The 26,847-nt window shown below is 38.6% G+C and overlaps 1 protein-coding gene across 10 annotated transcripts in view; it reads left to right on the plus strand.

The window, feature by feature from the left end:
• Positions 1–26,847, plus strand: part of Pam (peptidylglycine alpha-amidating monooxygenase) — a 275,438-nt gene that overhangs the window by 145,425 nt on the left and 103,166 nt on the right. For all 10 annotated transcript variants that reach the window (XM_036173733.1, XM_036173738.1, XM_036173737.1 and 7 more), the window contains exons 4-6: positions 4,416–4,473; positions 14,453–14,540; positions 26,627–26,712. In XM_036173733.1, coding sequence (XP_036029626.1) covers positions 4,416–4,473; positions 14,453–14,540; positions 26,627–26,712 — 232 coding nt within the window. The remainder of the gene's footprint in view (positions 1–4,415; positions 4,474–14,452; positions 14,541–26,626; positions 26,713–26,847) is intronic.

Consider the following 26,847-nt stretch of genomic DNA (forward strand, 5'->3'; position numbering starts at 1 on the left):
GTGTTCTTTAGTGTTTATCATTTTGAAAAGCATAGTTGGCTTTGTTGGCCAATAATAATTTATTATATCACAAGATATGATGTTATTTATTCATTTGTTTCTATGTTGTGATAAAGGATCTTGCTATGCTGTTCATTTTGGCTGTCCCAGAAGTCACTAAATGGCCCAGAATGGCCTCACACTTTGAACAATCCTCTTGTCTCCAGCATCATGAGTGCTAGGATTCCAAGTGTGAGCCACAACACCACTTTTCCCCTCTCTTTCTTCCTTTGATAATGTGCATCTCTCTTTTCTTGACGTCATTGCCTTCAGTGGATGTGCTATTTCATAAGAAGTTGTTTGGTCTCCTATCATAGTACATGAAGACACAGCACTAACATTTTAGATGGATTATTTCTGACCGCATGGGATTTCAGCTTAAAGTATATGCATTACTGGTGCACTATAAAATTAATGTGTTTCAGTAAAAAAAATTATAATCACCAACATAATCTTTCAAGTGTTTGACAAATACTATTTTCCAAAACAAAAACAAACAAACAAAAAAACATCCTAGGGATAAGAAACCAAAAATGGTATTCATTTACTTATGAAGAAATTTAATTTTATTTGAATATACAATTTAGTCTTTATAAAAAGTACAGTTCGTGAGATTTTTTAAAGGGCTAGTCACAATCACAAGTTTAAATAGATTAAAATTTAACACAATGAAAATGACAAGAACTATATCTCATTATTGCTGATGGTCTTCAGGCGTGAACTCTAAAGGCTTTTAATCCTGTACTGACATGAACTACCTGGATGGCCTTAGGTGGATCAACACAGTAATTTTTGGTTAAAAAATTAAGAGATGTACTGACTGCTAACTCTACTCACAATGCGCTTATGAGAATAAAACAAATAGCATTGTAAAGAATATGCACACTCATGTTCTGCTCACCTCGAGACTACTGAAGATGTCCAGGAATCATCCTTTACCATTTGTCTGTCCAATTGCACCCTTAAAGTGGTGCGTTCTTCACACAGATTCTGGACTCTTACCTCAGTTCTGAGTACCATAGTGTGGTAATAAAAACTACAAAACAAAACCTCCTGTTCCCTTTACAGCCCTTTCCCCCATTTTATTGAACGGTGTGGTTTTCAGAGCTTTCAGCTGAAGGCTAATTATTGATTTGCTATGCTGTGTTTTTCGATGTGTTCAGTTTTAGGGAAAAGCTGCATTTTCTTTTCTCCATACAGACATAATTCTTTATCTCAAAAATGGAGTGTAAGATTGCACATCAGACTGTGATAGTTCATGGTCGACACTGATGCTGGGCTCGTAATAGACTTTCCTCTCCCAAAATACTTGAGTAAGATACTTGGCTATTTCTCACTACATTTTTCTCTTCCTCTCCCTCCTCTATCTCTCCTTCCCCCTTTCTTTCCCTGTATTTTTATTTCCTTTCCTGTCTTTATCTTCTTTGCAATGGACTTCAGCATCTTAGGAAACAACTAGCTGAAATGTAAACATTTTCATGGTAAAGAAGACATAGTCTAAGAATGTAAATTCATAAGAGAAGGACATTTCCAAGTTTTTCTAATTTTTAAATTGAGCAGATGATAAGAGCAATAAATCACAGCATGGATCTGATGTTAACAGTAGTTTTCTATATTTTGTGTAATTATATATATGTATGCATATATATGTATATATATATATTTCATTTTTGCTTTTAGCTTTTATCAAGAGAATCAGACTGTGCAATTTGATTTATCCATTTAGCTCAGTAAGTTTTCTGGTCCAGCAGTAACTTGAATGGTCAGAACAAAAGAGTGAAAGCAGCACTGTTTTCAAATTAAAGGAATTTTGGTTTCACTTGAATTTCATCCCAATCTTTTGGGGTTTGGGTTATACACACATGCCTTAACTACTTAAGTGTGCTCTTGTTGCTATCCTTGCTTTTAAGCTGTTACTTGTCACATTGCTTTGGATTATCTGTGATGTGTGAGCTGAGCTATGTTCAGACCTCAGCTGCTGTCCTTGTGGGTTTCCAAGGCCTGATACAAGCTCAAGTGAGAAGGATAGATTTGTATTCAGTCGGGGCTGTTAAAGGAAGCTTATCCACTGTGAACCAGGACAACAGGGAGGCAACCTTTTAAGTTTGGGGTGTGCTGACGATTATGAAAAGGGTTTGCCTCTCTGCGTAGGCCATCTGGGTTTGTTAATTGGTATGACTGGAAGGAGAAATAGGCTTTTTGAACTTTTATGACAGGCTTCCTTAGCGTGGGTCAGAGAGAGCTACCAAGAGCTGAGCAGTGTTCCTTGAACGTGAGAAGACCATTTGAGATAGCAGACTTACATCTTAAGAGGCAGAGGAAGGAAGTAGAATTGGAACCTCTGCAAAGCAACGGTTTTAGTAGGCATCCGGGGACCTAGCTCGATGTACTAATTTTAGGCTAGTACAGACAAAAATTTGTGTTTGCAGTGTGAAGCAAGCATCTTAAAAGATGGCGGAGTCATGCTAGAGGTGCAGTGTTTAGCTGTGCAACCTGCATTAGTGTTTTAGCGAGTCTCTTATATGTGTTTATATGAAGGGGGCAGAAAAAATGGTTTGAACTGAGAATCTAAAGTTTTTGAAGGCTCAGGTACATAGCTGAGAAGAGGGGCCCAGGGAGCATGACTAGAATTTGATCAAAGGGACAGTCTTGTCTGTAGAACATCTTTGCCGAGGTGTTAAACTCAGGATTGCCTCAGTTTCCCTGTCTGTAAAGTGGAGATAATAATAGTACCTACAATGGAAGGAGTCAATTATGAAAAATGGTGGCACATCCTAAGATCTCAGTGAATATTCATTATTTTCATGACTAGGTTTAAAGTGGAGTGATCATGTCTGTCTGCCATATTGGATTGCTTTAAGTAGCACCATAGAAGGACAACACTAACTCATGCCTGATACACAATACACATAATTCTAAAAATAGCAGCAGGGGTTATAGGAGTCACAAAATACAGGTTCTAATACTCATAGCTCGTGATGTCCAAATTCAAAAAATATGAAGGTTACTATTTTTAAAATGGTAGTGTTTTATAGCATCAATTTTATCACATTACAATGATATTGATGAATAATTTTAGACACGGTTGTTCACGGTTTTAAGATGTTTAGATGCCACTTTATCTGCATATCTCATCAGTCCTACATACCGAGTTCATTGTCCCGGTCTTTTTGTGGCTCAGCCTCCTAGTGCAACTTTTAGAATTTCCCTCCCCATTTTCTAAAAGACATTGTAAGGAATGAAACTATTTTCTCAATTGAAAACATGTCATAAAGGAAAGTGGTAGTAAGGACTGAATTTGTAATTTTTCAAATTTTGCAACTAATTTTGTGTATTCCAGCCTCTTTGTTTCCTGAGACAGAGGTTAAAAATTAGGTTAAATGCATGCTTTTTCGCTGCTAACTGTACATTTAGAGACACCCAGATGACCTGTATCCATGTGGCTGGGGTCTGTTGATTCTAGCACTCTGGAACAGTAATGTATGAAGTATGAATTATTAACTGGGTGCAGCTTCCTCTGTACCATCAACCATAGCACACACTTCACTGCATATATATTTCCATTTAGGTCTTCTTCATAGGCCTGCTGTCTTCAAGCTCAGGCTTTTATTACTCAATTTCTCTTGTTTCATTTCTTTTTTAATTTATTGTTTAGAGCTGGGGTCTTGCTGTGATATGCAGGCTGGCTTGAATCTCTGGGCTCAATCCTTGTGACTTGTTTCTGAGTAGGTGGGACTTTCTGCATACTCCAGCACTCCTGGCTCACTAAAGAGTTTAATGCTAACGTATGTGACATCAAAACAAGAGGAGTGACCATTTCAGTAAAGGAACAATCAGTGGAAAAGGAAGACTAGTTTGAGATTATGTTGAGTTCTCAAATAAATTACATGAAAATCTAAAACCAGAGAGTAACCATATGCAACATCGTATCTAAAAACAACTTTTGCTAATATATATGGTAATTAATGTTTGTAGCATGTTTAACATGATATAGGAAATTATTTTGTTTTATGAATAGCAGAGATGATCAGAACAACCTCTTACTATTTTCAAAGCAAGTGCATTTTACATATTTTTAGAAAAGCGTCTAATATGTTGCCTTTTAGCCGTGTCCATGCTAGAAATATCACTTATGCTGATGACCTTGCAAACAGGTTTTCAAACTGTTTAGGAAAGCACCATATAAAACATGTTAGTATCTCTGCGTTATTTCAGACTCAGCTTTTCTGCTAACGTGCTGCCCAGCCTGCAGCAGATATTCTCACCTCACTGGAGTACTTCCACTTTGTTCTTAGAGGCTGTGTATTTAATAGTTATCACTTCATTACTCTTATTAGTCATTTAAAATGGGTTTCGTCTATTTCTCTTTTTTACAGTCTGACACCTACTTCTGCATGTCCATGCGTTTGCCTGTGGATGAGGAAGCCTTTGTGAGTAAGTATTCTTTGGATAGTAGGGGATGGGAGAACAGCGATTTGAAATCAGTAAAAGGTTCGCTTTGGTGCTTATGAGTGTATTAATCTTCCACTGTCAATTTCCAAAATGCATTTATCATTCCTAATGCGAAAAGAAACTACAGGCAGCCACTGGAGACAAGATTACACACTGTATCTGGAGAGATTCACGAGTCGTGGTAGCTAAGGAGGTGCGTGCAGATGTCAGTGGTCACCAGTGCTGTGTGGTCCCATTTGTACAGTATTGGCTTTCTGTCTGTAGCTGGGTTCTTAGTTCCTCTCCAGTCAACATTCACCTGATGGTTCGTGTTATAAATAGACTATGCTTAGAATCAACACTGGGGAGGGTGATAGTTTACCCATCAGACAGGTAGGTGGAGAAAACAGAAAGGAAAGCGGAAGAGGGGGGGCAGAGAAGGGAGAGAGTGAGGAGGAGAGGACAGGGGAAAGAGAAGGAGCCCCCATTCTCCTATTTACACTGTAGGCTAAAGAGACTCTTAGATGACAGGTCCTTCCCAGATGTGTCTCTCAATCACCTAGGAGAAGTGGCAAAGCACCATCTGTTTCGATCTAGCTTGTTTTAATTTAAGAATCCCTTATGACAGACTTTTAATATTTAGGGAAGACATGTGATTGACAGATTATTTTGTGTTCTATTTTTTTTTTCCTTTTCTGTTTCCTGCTTTTCTTTTCTGGCTTACAATGTTGCTGTTGGGAAGTTAATGGTAATGAGAGTTGTACTTTGGTCCCATGCAACTAATTTTCAAGTGGGCTGCCTGAAATGGCTATTATGTGACTGGTAAAATGTGTACAGCGTAGCCATGGGGCAGTCTGGGAATGAATTTTCATGAGGTGCTTCACATAGGATCGTCCATTATAGACCTGCAAAGCCAGAATGATTTGCATGTAGGGTTTATTTTTTTCTTCTCTGCACTCTGGCTGCAATAACAATGAAAGAACACAACTTACAGCAACACTCTCTGCACAGAATTTGCTCAGTAGTTGCTCTCTGAGAAGGAGAATAACACCATGACAGGCTGAACGTTGCCTGAAGGGTTTTTGGTATAGTAGTTGGACATTACCCAGGACAGGCTTAGTGTTCCCCAAGGCTAACCCAAGTAACTTTAAAAATAGAAAAACAACTTAAGGCCCTAATTATAGTGTTTTTGAGTAACCCCAAATGTAACTTAAAATATATTCATTCATATCCTTGTGTTTGGTAGCCTAGGAGAGAAAAATATTTACCTATAAAATTGACTTTTTTTCTTCACCATTATTATATCTTCTCTGTTTAAATTCAGGGGTAATTTGAATTCCTCCCATTTCACACTTGCTCTATGGAAAAGGTCATCATGCACACCTGTGTAAACACAGTTGTCATAGGTCACAGCAGTATTAAGGGGTTCACATGAACAGTTACTGCTTTGTTTTGGGGGGTTCTGAGAAGTGTGTGGTTTCGGGGCTGGTCACACTAAGAACTATAAATATGCCCTGGAATGTGTTATTGCTGTCATAATATTAATGTGTTTACTTTGACATAATTTAAAATTGTGAAGGACAAGTAAATATATTCAGTCAAGTAATTGAATACTCATGGGGGACACAGGAAGCTCTGTGCTCAAACCAGGGTGCTAACATTTCTTTGTTTTCATAGGCACCCCTCTTCTAAGATGAAAGTGCATCCAGCTCCAAGGCCGTCATACAGTCTTCTATGATCCTAACATGGTTTTTCTTTTTTAGCATTTCTTCCTTTTTTATTGCTGGAAGGATCTCATGCATGCTACGGATGTTCTTACCTGTTGTAAAGACAATATCTATCCATGTCAGTCTTATGGTGTCTAAGAGATAACCTATCACCAACATGCATTAGTGGCCACATTCAAAGTGTACCATGGAAAGCCAGCTGTTAGCACCAACTGACCATTTCTACAAAGGCATACGTCACAGGAGGTGGCTAGATGAACCTTCTCAGAGTCCCAGAGTAGAAGCTGTGGCTGTGTGTTGACTAGAGCTAACCCATTCCAAGGAAGTCTGATGAAAGATGATCTCTGTACTTCTTGTGCCTTGCTCAGATTCTGAATCTCAGAATTTATCTCTTCTGATAAATACGATTTGATAAGGCCCCTTTATAAGATTAGGTTGGATTTTCTTATTTAGTTTTCTTTTTTTAAATATGGGTTATAGCAGCTCCGTTTGCCCTTTCTTTTCTTAAGATGCATGGCTCCTGAGGACAAAACCCTCTCCATGTGTGTGTACACACATAGTACCCCCCACACACATATTGCATACTCTTACACACAAAAAAATTAATAATTCTCAGGATTTGTGCTTAGATGACTTATTTAACTCATTTTTTAAAAATATACTTAATTATTGAGAAATGCCACGTCCATCATCATAAATGTGAATTAAAATAGGTACTTACTGTAATGATGATATGGAACTTTATATTTGAACAAAATTAGAACTTTACCTAAAACATTGCTTTTGTTTATAAGAAGCAGTCAGAGACCTGCATGGACGGAGGTAAAATAAAATCTGCATTTGACCACTGAACTGTGGGTCTGTCTGAAAGGTGTTTTACAGACACTCAGAGGAATTGGCTGTGACAGCAGCTCACTCAACCAAGAAATTTGTCTGTCATCTTCATCCACTCACTTTCCCTCACATGGGTGACCAGTAAATAAATGTATCTTTTCCTTAGTGAATGATGGCAGTTCCCTACCCATCAGATAACTCGGTACAAATGAGGTAAGCATAGCTGAATTTAGAAATAGATGAAATTAATCTAATGATCCATTGCTTCTCTTTTTCTTGGGCCTTTGCATCGATTACCAAGCACCTACTATTAACAACCACACAGCCGGGACAGACCATTTCCAAGTGGGGTGGTTTTTAAACAACCGTTATGCTGAGGTGCAGACTGCAGAAATGCTCTGGTTTCAATGGTGCTAGACATCCACCAGATACTGTGCCAGCAAAACCCAAGGTCCAGCAAGGTGCAGTGCATAGAGGCACATTCTATGGCTTTGACAGCAGTAAACAAAAAGGTGTGGGTGCACACGTGTGTCATTATGACCTTTCTGATTCCAAACAGGTGACTGGGCATCTTCTCCTTTCTGGCTAGAATGTTATCCAAGGTCAAGTACATAGCCTTCCGGCTCCCAGGTGACCACTGAGAGCCTCCCAACAGGCACCATCAGGAGCTGTCCCAGTTCGTCGTTGGTGTTGTTTAGTGAAAGCTACTCTTAATGACACCAAGTGGATGATGTAGGTGGGGTGGTCTCAAGTGAGTGGTCGGAATCTCATTTCCTCAGTTAGAATCATGAAATCAACATGGTGGCTGCACTTCTTCTCAGAGTGGTTTTGAATGTCCTTAATGCTTTGGCCACCATGTTTCTGACATGACTATACCTGATCGCTCCTAGACTTCACTCGGGCAATAAAGAAGTGTAAGAGTAGAAGTAAGAACCATTTGATCATATTTTGTAAATCTAAGGGTAGGGAAGTCTTTAATTCGATACAATAGTGTAGTCTACTTGGGGAAATCCCCAAGAGGGAAGCAGGCAAATTTTGATCAGGGCCTGAAACCTCGGCCTATTTGCATATATACAGAGGTGAGGAGTATCACAGGGCTGCCCCAGAATGAGCTTCACCATGTTCTGGCTTCATAATGAGGGACAGGTTACCACACTGCTAGCTCTCTTCAAGAGGCATCTATATGTGAGGAAGAGAGACCTCACTCATAGTTCCTGTAGGACAGTGAGTGGTTCTCAGCCTTCCTAATGCTGTGCCCCTTTAATATAGTTCCTCATGTTGTGGTGACCCCAACCATAAAATTATTTTCATTGCTACTTCATGACTGTACTTTTGCCACTGTTATGAATCATCATGTAAATATCTGATATGCAGGATAGTTGACATGTGACCACTATGAAAGGGTTGTTGGACACACACACACACACACACACACACACACACACACACACACACCACCTTGGGTTGAGACCCACAGGTTAAGGACCACTGCTTTATGAGCAGTAAGTGTGTGTCTGGCAAGGGTACCACACAATGAATGTTGTCACATGTAGCAGCTGGTGAGCTGGGTTGTCTTACAGAATACAGAGGGTGTTTAGGGTGTTAGCATGTTGAAGTCTGAGGTAGGAAATGGCCTGATATTATGAATGTCCTTAAAAATCTAGAACAGGAATACAGGTTTCATTCTGTAGGAAATGAATCTGGCACCACTAAAGGAATAACATACAAATACAGAGCTTAACGATGCCTATACCTTTTCTATCTTACAGCTTGGCTGATAAAATCTATTTATTGATTCTTCAGTTCATTCTCCTATCACCATTAAAGGCATTTTCAAAAGGCCTGTCATCAGGAAGTTTAATTCCTTTTTTATACTGGACTTTTTTTGTTCATTCATCAGGATTATTCCATTTGCAATTTATGTTCAATGTGTTTCTTGGTCAATTCTCCAACAGCAGCAGTTGATAGCCCTGTAACTGTGTTACAGATTCGTTATACATTGTAATCAGTTAGGGTTAATGACAGCTCTCTATTAAGCTTACTGTTTAAAGATCTTCAGTTAGAAGGTCCTTTAGTGCAGGGTTGCCCGGCATTATGGGGCAGCTGGTAGAAGATCACCAATGGTATAGTTCATTCTTCTCACATACTGTCAAAGGACTGCTGTACTGCTGTGGGGTTTGTTTTTGTTTTTTCTGAACTGTAATATTATGAGCATTGAGGTTCATCATATCCTACATTTAAATTACAATTCAGAATATACTAGCTTCAATTCCTTTCAGCCGTTTTGAAGTATAATCTTTATTTTGTCAGTAGGAAGAAATGCTTACAGGAGTAATATTAGGAACTAGGAGGCTTTCTTTTTCAATAATATCTCATATTATTCAGTTTCTTAGGCTGTAGTTTCTTTGCCTAGTTCTACTGAACATGGCTTGAATCACTAGAATATTAATATAATACATCATATTTTGTACTTATTTTATTTGAGGGGACCGACACCATGGTGCGTGTTTGGGTGTCAGAAGACAGCTTCTGGAAGTTCTCTTTTTACCACATGGGTTCTAGGGATGAAACTCAATTTGTCAGGCTTGGCAGAAAATGCCTTTGGCTGCTGACCAACATCTAGTATACCTACTCTCTACTGTAGATACAGATTTAATCAAAAGCCATTCCATGTATTTTCTGGCTACTGCTCATCCAGAAAAAATGACATGATCTAGTATGAAGCTCTAGCAATCTCTTAGTAATTAGGAAATTAGGAAATCTCAGTTTTTATCTTTTAGAGCTTGTTTTTAAATTTTTATTTCCAAAAAAGCTTATTTTACTCTGTAAAGTTAAAAGATGAAGGCAATCTAAAATTAACTAAAAGTGGTTCACCAAAACCTGAGTATGGAGTATACATGCACAGAAGAGCATAGTCAGCTACTAAAAGTGTGGCTGTAATTAGGATTACATGTGATAGGCAAACCTTCTACCACTGGGCAAAACCCAAACCTACATTATTTTGATGAACTCCATAGGTAATTCTGAAGCATAATACAGGCTGAACAGTACTGCTGAAGAAAATTGTTTGACAGCATCTAGTAATATCCATAGTATACTAAAGCGATTTATTTATACCGAATCATTCCATTGGGAAGAAATAGAAACAGATTTGAGAACAGTTATCCTAATAGTTTTACACACACATACACACACACACACACACACACACACACACACACACACACACACACAGTCGAATGTATTTAATAGGCAAATAAATATCTAAGACTGGTGGTTTTCCTCATGCATAACCTTAGCAAAACAGGGTAATGTAGCCATTTCCATTTGTAACAGTGTTGTTTATATTTTCATGGATATCTTCCAGGTCGCTGCTTCCTCCACTAGGCTGAGTGTGTTCTTCACAGTGTTTCCACATCATGTGTTTGATGTATCCAATGTGACATGTAGTCTTAGACCTGGAAATCCACTTGGAAAGGAAAAATGGAGAGAGAGCCAAGTGTTCGATGACAATTTCTCCCAGGTCACAGTCTTAGAGATGTGTATGGCCCTGATGGCAGTCTGATGCTAGCTATAAGAGGCCATGAATCCCTAGAACTTCATACGATTAGAACAGACTTTGCTTAGAACTCCAGAAATAGAACTCAGTGTCTATCGTTCTTCTTAATGTTCTTCCCACACATACTATTGTCTTTCAGTTGGGGTGACATTACCCTTTGGGAAGCCCACCTACACCTGTGCATTTCCCTGTCACCCTTTTCCTTTCATTGATGTGCCTGTGCTACTACTTTGAAGTCTTTTCCTTCAAAGGTGTTTAGTTTCCAGGGCTTACCTATACAATTTTCCCTGCTTGTAGACATCGAGTGATCTTAACTGTTAGCATCACATCCAAGTAAGCCAGTGCTATCTTATTGCCCACCTGGGAGACAATGGCAGTTGCTATCTAATCAGCTACAACACTCCCCTACATTCTCACAAGGCTGTGTTCTGAGCAATCTGTCACCCTTCCAAGGCTTTGTTTATTCTGCCTGCTGGAACAGCACACTCACATGGCACTTTTTTTCTTTATTACCCCCTCCCCCTTTTCCCTGGGATCCTTTCTGTCTTTGGCATATGACAGGACATCAGGGGATGAGGGGGGAAAGGAGCAATTTCTTTGAAGATATGAGTTTATTTTTACAGACTTTCTTTCTAGTTCTGTTGAGATCTCCAAAATCATGTGTATGTCTTCTGCTCGGTAGACTTAATCCTATCCACCAGGGGTGGAACTTCAGTATTTCTAAAGAAAGTAGCAATGAAACCAGCTTAGAAAATGAACCTGTCAAACTCTCTTTGCCCATTTGTTGCCTTTAGATGGAATTTTCTAAGCATGACATTATTGTAAGTCATCTGCTGTTTGCTTTAGATTTACATTTCAATATGACTCTTTTTCTTTTTAGCTGGAGGTATTTTTCATTCCAGTTTGCAATGAACTGTACTTTGAGCTATAATTATAAAAATACTTAGATATATTTTTCATTACAATATGAAAAAAGATGATTAGCATCATTTTTTCACCTTCTACTCATAATTTCTTTAGCATTTAAATTACATCTTGAATTTCTGGATGAATATATGACTCGGGAAGAATAAGGTTTTGGAGAGCTGGTTTTTATTTGTCTTAGTAAAGGTTTTATGAGTCAGAACTGTGGGATTTTCTTTTACCACTGCTTAATAATGGATTTTTCTCATTTTAGAAATGAAATCATACTTATATCTAGTAAAGGTTTGATGTAAAGCAAACAAGTAGTACTTAAGAAACTATGTCAGAGTGAGTTTTTAAAACAGATGGTTAGAGAATTTGCCCTTTACTTGAACAGAGGGTATCAGAAGGTCCTTGTGTTTAAGCAGATGCCTACATCCTCATTCTCCCTCTCCTTGTAAAAAGCCAAGACACGGCTTATTGTTGCCTTAGTGAATGATCCCGCACATCTGCATCTTTTTTAAAAATTACTGATGGCTCACCTCACTTTTTTCTCCAAAAAAAGATTCTTGCTTTGTTCCTCAGCAGCAGCCTCAACTGATGTTCTCTAAAGGTACCTGACAGTTCAGGGCCTTCTCTGACCCTTTGTCCCAAGCCTTCTCCAATGGTCATACTTCCGTTCCACCCCACAGCTCTGCATTTAATCTCTGAGAAACTTCCAAATGGAGTGATTTCTTTCTCCCTCCCTGCCTGCCTGTTCCAAACAGTCACAGTTCCAACCTGTGTGTCCACCTGAATGTTTAAGTGATGACCAAATCCTAAATTGTTGGGGGTCTAAATGCTTAATTCCTGGAATAAAGTACTCTTACTTTAGTTTGTCTGTTCCCAAAATTGTGCAATGATTCAATGGTAGGAAAACTATCTACTCCCTAGTCAGATAGTCTAAGGGGATGAAATCAACACAAGTTGCACAAGAGACCAGGAGTCAGCACTTTATTGGAGAACCATTCACATATTGTCACAGTTACATTTTTTTTTGAGGGGGGGGAGGGCTGAAGAAATGTATCAGCAATGAAGAACACTACTTGCTCCTTCAGAGGATCTGAGTCCTATTCTCAGCACCTATGCTGGGCAGTTGAAAACCACCCATAAGTCCAGTTCCAGGGGATCTCCCACCCTCTACTGGCTTTTGTAGGCAACTGAAAACACACGGCACATATTCATACAAACACATATAAACAAAAATAGAAATAGATAGTTTTAAAAGTAGAGATGTCCATAGAGTTCTATCATCGATTTGAGAATTATGAAACACAAAATTACTAATTACATATTATGCCAAAATAAACTTAAGTTGAATAAAAGATGAATAAATGGCAAGTGCTTACACTCCAGAGCCTTTTTTCTTTCTTCTGACAGAAAAGGTTCCAAAGAGGTTCCTGGGAAGATTCTGAAAGGGAGCAGGGACGCATTGTCCTCCATGTGAGAGTGACCAATACAGGCAGACACCCTTTTTCTCTTTTGCTTCTCCTGCTAACAAACTATGAGTTTCTAGGAATTATGAGTTATTGTAACATTCAATTTATTCTTTACTTCCAAAGCAGTTTCAATCTTCCAGTTCCATTGTATTCTTTGTTTAGAGACAGCAGAGCCTTGGGTAATAATAAGTCCGTGTTCTAGGTATCCTCTTTGTTAGCTTTTTAAATGGTGGTATGAAAGCCCCAAGATTTGGTTTTTCAGCTGTAAATTCTTATTTTCAGTGCAGTAAACGAAAGGCTTTTGGTTTCCTGTGAAACTGTAAGTCAGGAGGCACAGAGTATGTGTCCTGTGCTTTCCGACCTGCCAGCAAGTCCCATGCCACACTTAGAATCAGAATGTTTTTATTTGATCAATACTCATGCCTTGGTGTGTATTTTAGCAACAAATGATGCTTTCTTAATTTTGCCTAGGAGCCAAATAAAAATAGGCAAAAGGTACTTCAAGAGACACTTGGTATTTGACCACTTAGCATTTTGGGGTATGAGCTGGTGACACATGAACTACCTCAACACAGGTAGCATTTTCAGTGAGGACAGAAGGAGACACTAATCGCTTCTATGAGTGGGAGCCAAAGTTCACCATCAACCATCAATAACACAGCTGGGAAATTGTGTCTGTATTCGGTGTTGTTTTTTGCTTTTTGTAGTCTCTTCCACTGCTGATTTTGGGAGAAAAGGAAGTACCATTACACAAGTGTCTGTATTCTTTTAACAAATGCCCTGGGTTCACCTTGGATAGAATTTTACTTTTATATCTTTATAAGGATACATTAGCACATATATTTTTGTTTCTGGGGAAAATCTCTCTCCTCTCTCTCTCTCTCTCTCTCTCTCTCTCTCTCTCTCTCTCTCTGTGTGTGTGTGTGTGTGTGTGTTGCATGTGCACAATGACTGCTGTTATTATTTAAGGTGATATAGATATGTTGTGAATCCTTTTGCTCATGTTTTGACTGCTCACTGTGGCTTCTGTTTTACTGCACCATTGTGCAATGTTTCTGGTACACAGCACTCTGCTGAAAGCGGGAAGGAAATATATTGTGAATAAATAGCCTGGAGCATTCACATTATACCCACATAATGCACTCACCACATTAAAAGTGACCGTTCATTTTTAAATGTGCGTGCGTGTGTGTGTGTGTGTGTGTGTGTGTGTGTGTATGTGTGTGTTAACAGCAGTCTTAACCAGCCTGTTAATTATTATTTTCTCTTTTTAATATGCAATAATTTGCTATATTCCCACATCAAATTATTAACTCATACTCATCTTAAAGAATATCAAATATCAGGGCATTTTATCATTGCAGCATCAAAGCATCATTGTTATATAGATATCCAAATTTCTCAAAGAAGTAGTCTTTTGTGACGGTGCCACACAGTTGTATACCTTGTATTCACATTCATGTATCATTTTCTCATGACAGTTGACTTCAAGCCTCGTGCCAGCATGGATACTGTCCATCATATGCTTCTTTTTGGATGCAATATGCCTTCGTCCACTGGAAGTTACTGGTAAGGATAGATGGGCTCACAGTAGAATACCTGTGCTTTTTACAGGTACCAAGTTGTAAAGCATCTGTATAGAATTTTACAATTGATTACCATGTAAATAATACTGTTCATTGGCATCATGTGGTTATCATAATTGTTTATAGTCCACTGTGCAGAATATCAGTCTTTGTCACTGATTAAATGTCCCCACAAAGCATGTGAATTGAGATCATTGATACTCTGTTATCAGTTTTTGTGCAGTTCATATTTCCACCCAAAAGCTGTTCATTGGTGATTCCTTTGTCCCATACACTGTGCTATGTAATCTGTATATATCATTTCATTTCAAGTGTTTTTATCCAGACTTCACAGACAAGAGGCTGGAAAGTCAGGTTTACTAACTTATTCAAGGAAGCATCTGGCTGAAGCACAAGGCATACCTTAATATGTCTCATTCCAAAGTCCAAATATTTTCAGTTTGGCTATACTGTCTCCTGTTAATTTAAGTAGCTATTACAGTTTTAAGGATGATTTTAATCACTCTGTAAAGTCTTTCTATTGTGCCACAATTAATCAATAAACAGTTATTAAATGCCTGTTGTAGAATGGCAGTAGATGATGGGGAGGAAGTTCTATAATAAATATGTTTTCCTTCCCCAAGAAATTTATGCTGTAATTATGTCATGAAATTTTCCATTTCATTTTGTTCTTTAGTGGTTATTGAAGATCTGTGAAATCTGAAAATACCAATGCATTCTAAGCCTCCTGTTTCTTTCACTGACAGTCGGAATCACTGTTTAATATTTAGCAATCCAGAATGAGTGCCGTTTTCCAGGCACTGACATCCTGCTCCTACACAATTATGTAGACCAATAGACCTCTCTCAGTGTATCCTAATATTCATTAGGATGATGTGAGGTTTGCAGTAACAGCTTTCTAGTCATTTTTATAATAAACAATTGTAATATGTATTTGGAACTTTGAAAAGCACAAGGCAATTAGTGGAAATCTCCATGGACTGAGTGCCATCAAAGCATTTGTTAATAGGCTTAAGTTATTTGATGTAATGGGCATATCGCGTAGGCACCAAGCTCATGTGACTTGGTTTATGTAAAAATAAATGGAATCAGAAAAATCACAGCTAAAACCTTTTGATATCAACATTACTGTTTTATCTCCTTAGTAAATTTTTGTAAATAAAATTCCATGTTTAAAGATTATTCTTTGACAGCCTTTTCTGAATCTTATTCTACAGATCACACCCTTTACTTTGTATGCTTCACAAAATATTCCTTCTGTAGTTAGCAATATAGTCTTTTAGATTAGGATTATTAAATAGCAAGAAGGAATATGAGCTCTTCATATGTGCTAGAAATTTGTATAAGATGCAAGTTCTCTGCTGTTCTCTTATTAAGGGAAAGCCAAAGAAATTGCATTGTTCTAGCACTTTCAGTATTTATTGGTATTCTGAAATGTACTATTTTGAAACTTCATATATAAAATATAGTGCTAAAGATGTCCATATTTGGTGGGGGCGGGTAAGAAAATACAAGTGAAAGCAGAATTGTGTGGTGATTGCTATCTCTACATGTATTGTTTTGCTAAAATTAGTATTTGAAAGACAACAGAAAAGAATGAAAAAGCAGCAAGCCCATCACTGGATGCCCTGGGGAGGCCTCTTAGCTTATTTGGTCTATTGATTTTAGATCTGCGCTAGGTCAATCATAAAAACCTCCTTCATGCTAAAGTCCCAGAAGTCTGTAAATATGCATTGCATACCTTCTGTGAGTCAACTGAGAAAGGCGAGGCCACCAGGAGTTGGAGGCACGTGCAGAGATTGGCTCACCTCAAGCACACAGCTGCTGTGCTTGGTCGGTGTGATGTACCACCAAGTAATTAGAATTTGGTGTAACGTTGAACCTGTATCATTTCTAATGTAATTTAAAATATCTTCTGGGTAGCTCCTATTCCCATTTAATCTATAGATTTGTAATAACTGGCTGTGTAACCATAAAACAAGGAAAATAATTGATGCTATTATTCATCTGCTTTTAACCAAGCCCAAAGTCTTCCTTTGAAAATAGATACAGGAGCCTTTCAATATGCAAAGTAGAAGACATGCATTAAGTAAAACTGCCCTGCTCTTGACTTTACAGTCTAGCCTTGCATTCCATTTAAAGTTAATATAGATTACTTTCTCTCCAATATCTGGCAAGCTTCATTCCTCTCTTTAAAAAATTAGAATTCATGGCACTTCATGGGCTGAACTTCCAGGTTGTTTCAAAGGACATTTTACCTTCCACCCCCACTGCCTTGCAGGCTCAGCACTAGAGATAGTCCGTGATGCTGGTCAATCATTTACCTTCCTTTCCTCCCATCTGGATCACGCTAATACCAAAAATACGTCAGTGTCCAAAATTCTGTGTTCCCTTCTGAAATTCGAGCAAGTAGATTTATCATGCTCATTTTAGGCTGCCAACCTGTCATCCAACTCTTCCAAGATAGAAGGCTTTTAAATACTCTCCGGACTCTCACATGTGGTTTTCACATGTGATGTCTGTACTGACTTTTTGATACTTAATAATATCAATAACTAGTTTATGCTATAGAAAAATCTTCAAGGAACACAAAGCTATTTTAACGAAGTGTAAACATCTAATGAGATAAATATATATAATATAATATATTTATATATTATATATATTATATATATAATTTTTACCTGTCAAGCTTGGATTTCCTGTTTCCTGTTTGCTAGTGAGATCCTCTTCTACTGTCACCCCCATGCCCTTTTTCACATGGGGTTTTGTCTTCACTGCCAGCTCATTGGCAAATGTGTCTTTCCTATAGAAAGCATTTTCCCCCTGAAATTATGAAGTTGTAATTCACCCTCTGTGTTCAGGCAGCACTTTTAATATGAAGGCAAAGAGCCGTTCTGCTGTCTCACTGCGGAGCTGCCCTCCCTGCTCTCTGTAATTGCTTCTTTCTACTGTTCATTAAAATATATTTACAGTTATATTAAGTTTACATGAAAACAGTAGACACAGCATGAAGCAGTTTTCATTATGTAGTCATTTTAATTTTAAAGTTTCTTTTTTCCCTTCCACACACATTCTAGTCTTTTGTGTCTCGTTCCAAATTAGCGGCTCACACTGTTAATGTGTCTAGTTAATTATGTGCATGTGCATTTAAATCGCATACATTGATGCAAACCTTTTAATATACTGTGGGGTGGTCTCTTTATGGTCAGAGTGGGCCTGATGCTCAATTCCAAATTAACATACCTCTGGAGGATGTGCATAGGGACCAGCTGATTGAAAAGCAGCCTCTCTGATGACCCATGTAAGAAAGCAGAAGTACCTGTCAGATGTAACCTAATACCTTCTGTCACCCCCCCCCCCCCCCACCCCCCCCACCCCCCCCCCGTTAATGCAGAAGACAATTAGCTGCATCCAGGGCCCAGTGATGAGGAAGAGCAGGAAGACAGGACCAAGGGTGGCAGTGGTGTGATTTGTTGGTTGAAATGAGCCTAAGCAAGAGCTCTGCCACACCACACATCTCCAGCCCCTCTTTTAAGGGTAAAAAGAAAATGTAGGTTATTAACACTGGTGCATTTAAGTGGACAGATCTCTACTAATAAGTAACAAGTAGGTGTAGGTCTTGGAAAATAAAATTTGCATTGTTCAATTCTATGAATGCATTACTGCATCTTCAGTCTTACAGGATTTTAACCAGTAAGTAGGTATGGACTGAGAGTTTCAAGATTTGAAAAAAAATTGTGATTTTTATTTAGATGAATACATGGCATTTGGGGTATTAGTTTTGGAATACTATATTTTTTTAAAGATTTATTTTCTGTGGTGTGCCTGTGTTCACCTACATGCATTTATGTGTACCATGCTTATGCATGATGCCCCAAAAGCCAGAAGAGAGTGTTGGATTCCCTGGGACTAGTGTTACAGAGGCCTGTGAGCTGCCATGTAGGTAATAGGAACTGAACTCAGGTCCTTTGTAAGAGCAGGAAGTACTCTTAACTGGCAAGCCATCTCTGTACCTTGGAGTGCTTTAAAAAAAAAGTGATTGTAGGATTCTACACTTTTCTGTTCTGTTCAGTGAAGAATGTGGTCATTAAACAACTTGAGGCAAACTAAGGTTTTTATTTTCAAAATACTAAGTGAATTGGGGTGCTAATGTAGAGAACAGTGACTACAGATAATTAATTATGTGCTGTATACTCCAAGATGACAGAGGGTTTGTTTCATAAGTTTGATAAATGTTTTGAATGTTAGAGGGGATACATATGTGTAACCCAAATGAAACATCAACCATTGCACAGTACCCCACTAATATGAACACTTTTATGATATTTGAGCATCAGTTAAATTGTTTAGATGACCAAAAACACCAAAATATTAGGCTGCTATGAGTTTGTGGAGTTTTTAATATCCAGCCTTTTGCTTCAGCATGGTTGTCTGTGTAAAGCTAAAACTATTTTTAATTCTTATAATTAATTTTTAATTTTTAAACTATTCCTAGCGATACTTATGACCAACTCATCTTTAAAATCAAAGAGGGCTTCTACAAGTCCTTTGATGTTTTTTTTAAAAAGGAGAGTCCCAGCTGGCTGAAGGAGACCATTTCCAGCTGTTCCAACTTAGCATCATTCTCTAGCTAAAGTAGTAGAATGCTTCTCCATCCTCTGAAGCATTAGCTTAAATCCCTTTCAACTGCTTCTATTTATTAACCACCTGCTGTGTCTTTTTAAATGCCACCGTCTCCACAGGGTTATAGATGCTGAGGAAGGAGAACAAAGTAGCTAGTGCATATATAAGCCTGTATGAGACACACTCCGCTCTGTTACTCATTTCAATATCTTTTTATCTTAGTGATGACGGTTGCTAGATAAGGCCACATTCTGCTGCCTGCCTCCTGATCATAATGATTGTGGAAAGCAGGATTTGCATACACTGCCTTTGGCAGCGTCTCTGCATCCCGGACACTCATCACCGAACAGTCCAGGGCAACATTCAAAGTCTTTTCTTCAGTACTTTGTTTCTTCTGATGAAAGAAACTTCTAAAAATGAGACAAACAGAGGATCCTTCTCAGCAAAACAAAAATAACAAACCTCTAAAACTCATACCATCCCTAATTTTAGGCACCATGTGATATGCATTTAAGTGTAGTCTTTTGTTACAAGTTTTTACTGAACTAGAATTAACAGTCTATATCTTCCTTTATTCATTATTTATTGATTGATTTAGACAGGGTCTCTACTCCTTGCTGACCTTGACCTGATTCTTGCCTCCATCTCCTGAGTGCTAGGATTAAACCACCTTGTCTTGCTTATGTCACTTTAGGGATTGGACCCTTACCCTCTTACAAGCTAGGCAAGAACTCTACCAACTGAACTACATCCTTATGCTACCACTTCCTTTACTTTACCATAATATTGTACCTGAGTTATATTAGGATAGAAAACCTATATCCATCGGTTAAAATACAGGTAGTGTCTGCTCTGTGTCAACAATGATTATGTTTCTTAGCTGATAATTGTAGTTATGGAGTTGATGGAAGGAGCACCGTATTATCTACTTAGGTTACTAGTGCCGTGCTTGTAAACATTTTGACAGTTTCTAGAAAAAAAAAAATACACAAGAGGTTCGGGGAGCTAGAGATATGGTTCAGCAGTTAAGATGTTCTTCCAGAGGAAGAGGACCTGGGTTCAATTCCCAGTGTGCATATGCAGCTCATAACTGTCAGTGACTCCAGTTCCAAGGGATCCGACACTCTCTGACATCAACACAGCATAACAGCCATACACATAGAATAAATATGTTTAAATGAAACACACTGTGTGATTTTGATTATCTTTCCATATAAGGTTAGCATCTGAGTTCAACAAAGTAGTGACACTATGCCATAAAACATTACTGAATATCTCGGGTTCAAAGTGTGCCTTAGTGGTTGTCACAGGGCTTTTTTGTTCTGTTTTTGGTTTTCTTTTTTTTTTAACATTTATTTATTTATTTATTAGAAGCATAAATATTTATTTGTAAGAAAGGAGTTAGTGTACAGTGTTGAAAATCCAAAACTTCTTGTTAAATTCACATTTGCACTTCACCTTTTTAAAAAAAAAACATTTATAATCATTATTTTATGCAGATATAGATATGTAAATACAACACTGAGTTCAGTGGTCCTTCAACATTTTCCATTTAAATGGTTTTTTAAAAATATATAAATAGGTTATAATTGTGAAGTCCAGAGTTGTTTGAAACTTGGAAAATATTTTCTCTGTAAAAAATAGTAAAAATGATAGCATTTCCCAATAAGCCCTTTTAAGCCAATTAATAGCTGAATTTTACATATATATATGTATGTATGTATGTATGTATAGATAGATAGATAGATAGATAGATAGATAGATAGATAGATAGAGATAGATAGATAGATAGATAGATATAGATATTGATTAGATTCTGGGATACAGAAGAAACCTATCTTCATCTGTTCAGAGAGCTATGTTTTACTTAAGTTGTGTAAGTGAGGTTCCTATTCATCTTCCCCTTCACTGTTTGATTTACGGTAGACATTTTTCTATTGGCTAATCCATAATCTAAAAAGATTTTAGCCTTCCCTCCTGAAAGTACAGCCAGGATATGCTGGGTTTGGTGTTCTTGTTTGGATTTTCAAGACATAGTTTCTCTGCATAAGAGCCCAGGCTATCCTAGAACTCAATTTGTTGACCAGGCTGGCCTTGAATTCACAGAGATCTGCCTGCCTCTGTCTCCAGAGTGCTGGGATCAAAAGCATGCGTCACCACACCCAGGGCTTCTAACCCTGCCTTACTGGGCTGTGAAAGAGTGAGCTCCGTGACCTACCTTGCTTGGCATGGTGCCTCCATGGAAGGGATGACTTTGTTTGGACTGAGAAATTTGGCTGCATGTCCTCTGTTCTTACAGACTTCATTGACCCTCTCATTGGGGTGAGAGCATCTCAGGGGCTGTTCCTATGATGCTGTTCATCCAGTTGCTACCATTCCTTCTTAGATTTCTAATCAGGTGTTTTTTGAGTTACTGTGTGCATGCATAACTACTGCACTGAAGTTCACATAGGATTACCTGAATCAGCAGAAATAGTCTATAGGTTATAAAATAGTTCATTATATTTGGATATTTAACTCGGATGAGTGCAATTTTGAAAGGTGACACTATCCCACCCACGCCATTCATTATTATGTTGTGTTTCAACAAACACAAATAAAAAAAGGCAAAACACCTCTAACTTTATGTTAACTTTTCTGGCTATGGTCGCTAGATACCTAATGCCTTCCAGCTGGAATTTACGGCCTTCCTAAGTTACTTCCTTTTTCTATTGATGTATTAAAAGTCCCTTACAAAAGCAACTCAGGGAAAGGGATTTATTTCAACACACAGGTCAAGGGAACATCCATATGGCAGGCAAGGGAAGTCAAGGAAATAGGAGCTGGAAGCCTCTGGTCACTTCACATCTGAGGTCAGAAGCAGAGTGATGAATGCTAGCTCTCAGATCACTTTATTCATTGTATATGTGATCCAGGATCCCTGACCAAGATATAGTACAAATGGCAGCTAAGATGTGCTTTCCTACATCAGTTCACCTAATTAAAATAATCCCTCACAGGCATGCCCAGAGGCTAAATAAACCCACACAGTTGTGCCTGGAAACTGTTTCCTAGGTGATTCCAGATCCTGTCAAGATGATAATGAACACTAACCATTATCATGTTGACATTATCACAAAGCCATGCAGATTTAGACTTGGGTTTTATTATTTAGTGAAAAGAAATCATTTCCCACCTTGCCTAAGCAATCTTAGATGTCAAATAGCCTTTAACAGGTCCAGCCAGGGAGTGTTTTTAACAGTCATTCATGCTTTATCGAGATAATTCAACACCACAAGATTGCTCTCTTCAGTGTTGGCACAATCAGAACAAATTCAAACCCATGGGTTAGAGGTGAAAAGGCTTCCATAGGGAAGGTCCAAGAACCCAGAACCATCTTAACTTCTAATGTTAATTGTCTCTGGCCTCCATTAAACTATCAATGCCATTTTTTGTTAATAGAACATAAAACTCTTTTGTGCCACCAACAAAACTCATCACTTTGACCTCTCATTTCGCCTGCTCCACTTAGTTCTCACACTCGTTAAGATTATTTTCAGTAACCTGATATCTTTCTGTGACTCATCATTCCTTAGTTGTGTATTGAATACATGTTAAAAATATATACGGACATTGTTTTAATTAAGCTAAGTTTTAAAAACAGTTATATGTGTGGGCCTTTTGCCTGCTTGCCTGTCTCTGCATGTACTACCTGTGTGTAGTGCCCAGGGAGGCAAGAAGAGGGTGTCAGAGTCTCTGGAACTGGAGTCACAACTGTTTGTGAACAGTCATGTGAGTGCTGGGAACCACACTCGAGGCTTCTAGAAGAAAAGTCATTACTCTTAACCATTGAGCCATCTCTCCAGGCACAAACTAAGTTGTTTTTTCATGTGTGTGTGTGTGTGTGTGTGTGTGTGTGTGTGTGTGTGTGTGTGTGTGTGTGTTCTGGTGCCCATGAAAGCCAGAAGAGTTTGTCAGTGCCCTGGGGCTGGAATTATGAGCGGTTGTGAGCCCAGTGTGGGTGCTATCAACTGAACTTAGTCTTTTCTCGAAGAGCAGCGAGTATTCCTAACCACTGGGCCATCTCTGTAGTCCCAAGGTAAATTATTTTTGAAGTTGTTATTCTCTCAGATCTGACAAAGGTGGAGTGTGAAATTGTTTGACTTTGTGATTAAGTCAGAGCAGTTCATCCCACCCGAAACTGGATTTGAGAACTTCGAGTACAAATTTCCTCTTCAGGTATTGACGGTATCAGTAACAGTTTATCTTCATAAGACTTTCTCTGCCTATAAATCACTATCACCAGTTATGATGAAAGAAAGTGTGACAGCCAGAACTATGAGTTGTGGCTTAGCTCTGTGACCTTTGGACTTGCTTGAACGGACTGACTTAGTTACACATTGCAGCCCCTTTGCAGCATTCCTAAGAGAGTGAGGAGAAGCCAGGCAAGTAATGATTCCAGTGTGCTGGTGCTTACATTTTGCTTTCATTGTAAGGTTTTAATTATTATTTTACAAGTGACAATGCAGCATCCTTTTAGTCAACTCCATTGTTTAAGTATCTGAACATGTAAAGGGAAAGAAGCAAACTGCACCACCTATTTGCTAATTTCCAGGCAGACTCACGGATGCTCTGAGTACAGAGTAGAAGGCTCCGCCTCAACACTCAGGTGCAAGAGGGGTCAAGATCATGATGAGGAAAACCACAGAGACAGCTGACCTGCGCTAGTGGGAACTCTCAGACTCTGGACTGACAGCTGGGAAGCCTGTATGAGACCAAACTAGGCCCTCTGAATGTGGATGACAGTGGTGTGACTTGATCTGTTCGTGGGGCCCCTGGCAGAGAGACCAGGACTGGGTACATGAACTGGCTTTTTAGAGCCCATTCCCAATGGTGGGATGACTTGCTCAGCCTTGATCCAGGAGAGAAGGGGCTTCGTCCTGCCTCAACTCAGTATGCCAGCCTTTGTTGACTATCCTAGGGAGGCCTTCCCCCTCTATGAGGAATGGATGGGGAAAGAAGGGGAGACAGAGAAGGGAAGGGAGGTGGAACTGTGGAATAAACATATAATAAAACCTCAGGTGCTCCTGTTCTGTTTATTGAGATGGATGAGCAGGCTGAGGCTTGTTGTAGTGCTATGGTTGAAGAAGGGAAGTTGGTGATGGACTCAGAGAGGTTTTCCTGAGGAGGAAAACGAGAACTCAGCCTTGAAGTGGAGTGTAGACTTTCCACACAGAGAGCTAGGAAGGAGGCTGCCAGGAAAGAGAACTGTGAAAACCAAAGAAATGAGAAGGGGAACAGTACCATGGCACAAATAGAGGGTTTTCTCTGGAAATATAACAAGGTTCTAGATCATAAAAGGTCTTTGTATCATGCTACAATATTTCAATTTCATTTTTTCGAAGTGTCTGAAACATTTTGAGCCCCCAAAATTGCATAAATGTATAGCTTAGAAATATTTACTAAACCGATGCTCTCTGTTCTATGTCCATCTGCTTCTGTATAGTCATACATTGAAAACTGACTTCCATATCAGAGAAACCAATTATCTTAACACTGCCATCACACTGATGTAAGGCACTTGTATATTTATGATCCTTGTTGTAAGGTATGAAAATTGCTGCTCAAATCTTTAAGTTTTAATATCTTACAAGGAGTAAGATATACAGTTCATCACATCTGACATTCTCATTTATTTAACTATTATACAAAGAAGCCAAGACAATGTTTATACTTTTGGGCACTGTCCAACACACTCTGCTCTTTAACACATTTGGCATGAGGATGTCATAGACATTTGTTCCCAAACACAATTCTCACATGGTAATGACCCTTCGTCTTTAGTGCATGTACTTGACAGTGAACAGTAAGAAACAACTGGTTGGTGCATTTTACAATGCACATTACACAGACTCTCTGTAGCCTGATTTATAGAAGCAAGAACATTTGCTACATGTAACGTTAGGGACCCCCTGGTGCTGGGTCTCTCATTCTTAATTCTGAAATATAACAGCACTATCTATACTGACTTTCTGTTCTCCAACCCTACCCCTGTTTGTAGCAGGAGATCTGGCAAGAGTTCCTGCCTGAATTTGAAAGAGAGATGGATTTAATGATGGTTTTTGTATAGGTAACCTATGTATTTCTAGATCTGCAGCCTCAAATCTGTTTAAGAAGCCACAACATTTGGCCTTTCCAATCTCTCCCAACCACAGGTAGAGCGTATTTTTCCCTTTGTGAGCCAGCTACCACCAAAGAAGCTGTATTTTTCTTTGTTCTTGATAGTGTTCAACCTTTATGGTCTGTTTTATTTCCTGCCTCTGACCTTGTTTGACACCAGTTTTCCAAAACACAAACATAAAAGCAGTATAAGAAAATGTAGCCTGACCATGATTTAAACAAATCTAATTCAATAAAAGGAGAAATTGAGGGTTGTAACATTGTTAGAAACAATGCAATTTGCCATCAACTTACCATATATTAAATTAGGTCTACCAGAAGTCCTGACTATAACAGTTGCTTGACATACATCATTATCATAGCCTTGTCAAAAGGGTTTCTATACATGAGCTGCTGGATTTTCAAGGGATGGTGGACACCTCTAGGAATCACAACTGTCGGGGGACTCAGGGGTAGAACTGAAGGTGGGTTCTGTTCTGAGTGCTCCCCTCACCTTTAAGTCTATCCACAGCAGGTATTTTTTTTAATAAAGTGAGTGTTTTATTAAATAGTGCATTACAATGTGTAGTGCCTTGATTTATAAAGAGCTTTCACTTGCATCTCATTTGATTTAGAGAATAGCTGTGTGAGGTAAATATCTTGGCATTACAGAGAAAAGTAAGACAAAGTGGCGCTTGCACCACATGAAAAATTTACAAATGGAAGCCAGTGTTCACAATCTTCTTAAAGCATTGTGCATGTGTAGTATAATCAAAATCCCCGTGTGTGTGTGTGTGTGTGTGTGTGTGTGTGTGTGTGTGTGTGTGTGTGTAGTATAGTCAAAGGCCCTTTAAGTGGATGCACAAATTTTCTTTATCCTTCTGAGGGCTCATATTTGTTGAGATGGCCAAAAATGTATTGATAACATCACTGATCCCCAAAAGCAAAACATGGATGTCCTTGTTATCAGTCTCTGTCTAGAGATCCACTTCATTAGGCTGCAGTACAATACTTATGTTGTACAGTGTTTAGAGTTATGATTGGGTGTCCACCTAATTGCAAAGAGTGCATTTCACATAGGAGTGTATCCAGGCATAGGCTGTATATCCACAACATAGGATTGTTTCATGTCCCTTTTTGGGTGGTTCTTCCATTCAGAAATTGCTCCAGGCTTCATTAGGTTATTAAGCCTAAAAATACAATAAATATATATTGATGTGTTTGACTTTTAAATATCTGCCCAAATATGGTGCTGTTTATATATTTCACTACCTAAGTAGTCATTACTGCTACTTTCTTTTCCAGGTTTTGTGATGAAGGAACCTGTACAGATAAAGCCAATATTCTATATGCCTGGGCAAGAAATGCTCCCCCAACCCGGCTCCCCAAAGGTACATCTGAAATGTCTTGTATAGTCTAACTCATGTTCATCGGCTTGTTAACGGTCCTTTCTAAAAGTTCTTGCCTATGATCCATATTGCAATTTCTCATTAAAAGTGTCAGCGTCACCTACTTTGCACTGAAAG

Source organism: Onychomys torridus, chromosome 23 (assembly GCF_903995425.1).
Source record: "Onychomys torridus chromosome 23, mOncTor1.1, whole genome shotgun sequence".
In the NCBI taxonomy this organism is placed as follows: Eukaryota; Metazoa; Chordata; class Mammalia; order Rodentia; family Cricetidae; genus Onychomys; species Onychomys torridus.